The sequence below is a fragment of the Cyprinodon variegatus genome, unplaced genomic scaffold (assembly GCF_000732505.1).
Source record: "Cyprinodon variegatus isolate N-32 unplaced genomic scaffold, C_variegatus-1.0 Scaffold756, whole genome shotgun sequence".
NCBI classification, from domain to species: domain Eukaryota; kingdom Metazoa; phylum Chordata; class Actinopteri; order Cyprinodontiformes; family Cyprinodontidae; genus Cyprinodon; species Cyprinodon variegatus.
This window is the reverse complement of record NW_015151209.1, coordinates 62,950-64,716: the sequence shown is the minus strand read 5'-3', so window position 1 is coordinate 64,716 and position 1,767 is coordinate 62,950. Positions and strand designations below refer to the sequence as shown.

At 44.5% G+C, this 1,767-nt stretch overlaps 1 protein-coding gene across 1 annotated transcript in view; it reads right to left on the bottom strand.

Annotated features, from left to right (window-relative positions):
* Window positions 1-1,767, bottom strand: part of LOC107098202 (E3 ubiquitin-protein ligase CBL-like) — a 46,947-nt gene that overhangs the window by 13,555 nt on the left and 31,625 nt on the right. Inside the window, exons 9-10 of the mRNA XM_015395725.1 lie at window positions 804-1,013; window positions 614-730 (exon numbers count right to left, since the gene is read on the bottom strand). Coding sequence (XP_015251211.1) covers window positions 614-730; window positions 804-1,013 — 327 coding nt within the window. The remainder of the gene's footprint in view (window positions 1-613; window positions 731-803; window positions 1,014-1,767) is intronic.

Here is a 1,767-nt window from a genome sequence, read left to right as displayed (position 1 = left end):
AGCTAATGAAATTTAGCTGGAGTCGACAGCCCAGGATGGGCTTTAATGGTTTTATTTCTTACGTTTTGAACCTGGATGAACTCCTGACAGAATGTCAGAAATGTCCTTCCTGGTTAAATAAAAAATATAAATAATTGGACTGGACTGTTGCTCATTGGTTCCAAGTCCTCTTTAGGATATCTTCTTAAACCTGTTATCTCTCTATATCTACACTAAGGGTGGATTTTGTTACTGCCGTAAAGTATGATTTATTTTAAGGTGTCTAACATAATTAGAAATAAGAGGCTTCTAAGAGCACAAAGACAAAAATCTTTGTTTTTGAATCAAATTGAATCGTTGATCACTTTATTAATCCCAAAGGGAAATTAAAATGATGCGTTAGATCGGAAGAGAGAGATGGATGAGCAAGTTGACAAATACCCGTGTTTATGAGGGATTTATCAGATTCATCAGTCAAATTAAAGCCCCTCTGTTTTATTTTCTACTTCCCTGTTGTGATACAGCTACATGTCAGCAGGACAAAGGTGAACTTCACCAGGGTTTCCCTCATTTTAATTTGACACGTACACAGTTTCCCCTTTCTTCTAGTGGTATGTCATTAGAAACGACCCACCTTGGCTGTTGCCCCCTGACTCAGAGCGGTGTGGGATCCAGAGGCCCTCTGCTGCAGCAGGTCCAGGCGTGGAGGCACCGGAGGCAGCTGAGAAACAGGAGACGCTGGACGCTCCACCTGTAAACATGCAAAAGGTTCAGACATGCTGCATGACGGCAGGAAGTCAAACCAAAGCGTATGTAAATCCTACCTTACTGAAGGCCAGCCCGCTCATAACGAGCTGCTGATCCTCCAGCCGATCGTCCTCTTCCTCGTCGTTTCCTGCCGCCTCTGCTCTGCTGGAGCCCTGGAAACCAGCGAAAGAAGCCCCGCTGGCCTTAGGGTGGAAGGGGTCCACCACGATGGGCTCCGTGCCTTTGATCTCACAGCGGCAAAACGGGCAACCTTGACCCTCCGACTCCTGAGGAGGTTCACATTTGAAATAAGAACTGAGAACTCAAACTATTTCTGTTTTTATCTAAAAAACAGGAGATAAAAAAAAAATCTTCATTACTAAGTAGGATAGAGTTGGTACCATTTCAAAGGCTTAATGTTAATCAGATTCCTCCATTCTAAAACCAGCTACGACAGGCTTAGGATCATAGTCTGGTTGGAAAACCATCCTAGCACAGCTATAAACGTAAGGTTAAAGGACCTAGACAGCCCTTCAAACTCCCCAGCTGTTGGGCATGGCAGCGGTCTGAATCTCCTAAAACGCTGCATACGTTGAGCTTTCTATGTATTTTTTTAAGTTTTTGCATATACTTAGAGTATTCATAATGAGTCCAGAACTTATGTCCAACGACAGCCTAACTTATGCATAACGCGCGGCAGCATAATGCCCAGGAAATGTCACAAGCCAGTGTCCTGAGGGGGGAAGCGATGCTCCTGGAATCGCCTGGCCTGCATAGAAAGATGACTTTGTTCGCAGTATTTACCTAGCTGCTGTTTACCGCCTGAACGCCAAAAGAAGAATAAAGAAAAAGAAAGAAAGAAGGTAGTAGATTCAGTGTCATGTCTGCTAGGAAGTTTGCTGGCCGTGGATGTGAACGCTAACCTGACTCCGCCAGATGGATTTGCTCCGCATATCCATCTGGAAACCTTCCGTTGAAGTAATTTTGGGAAGGGGCGAAAAGTACTGGTTAGCTGATTGGCCTATGTTGGTGATAGACGGG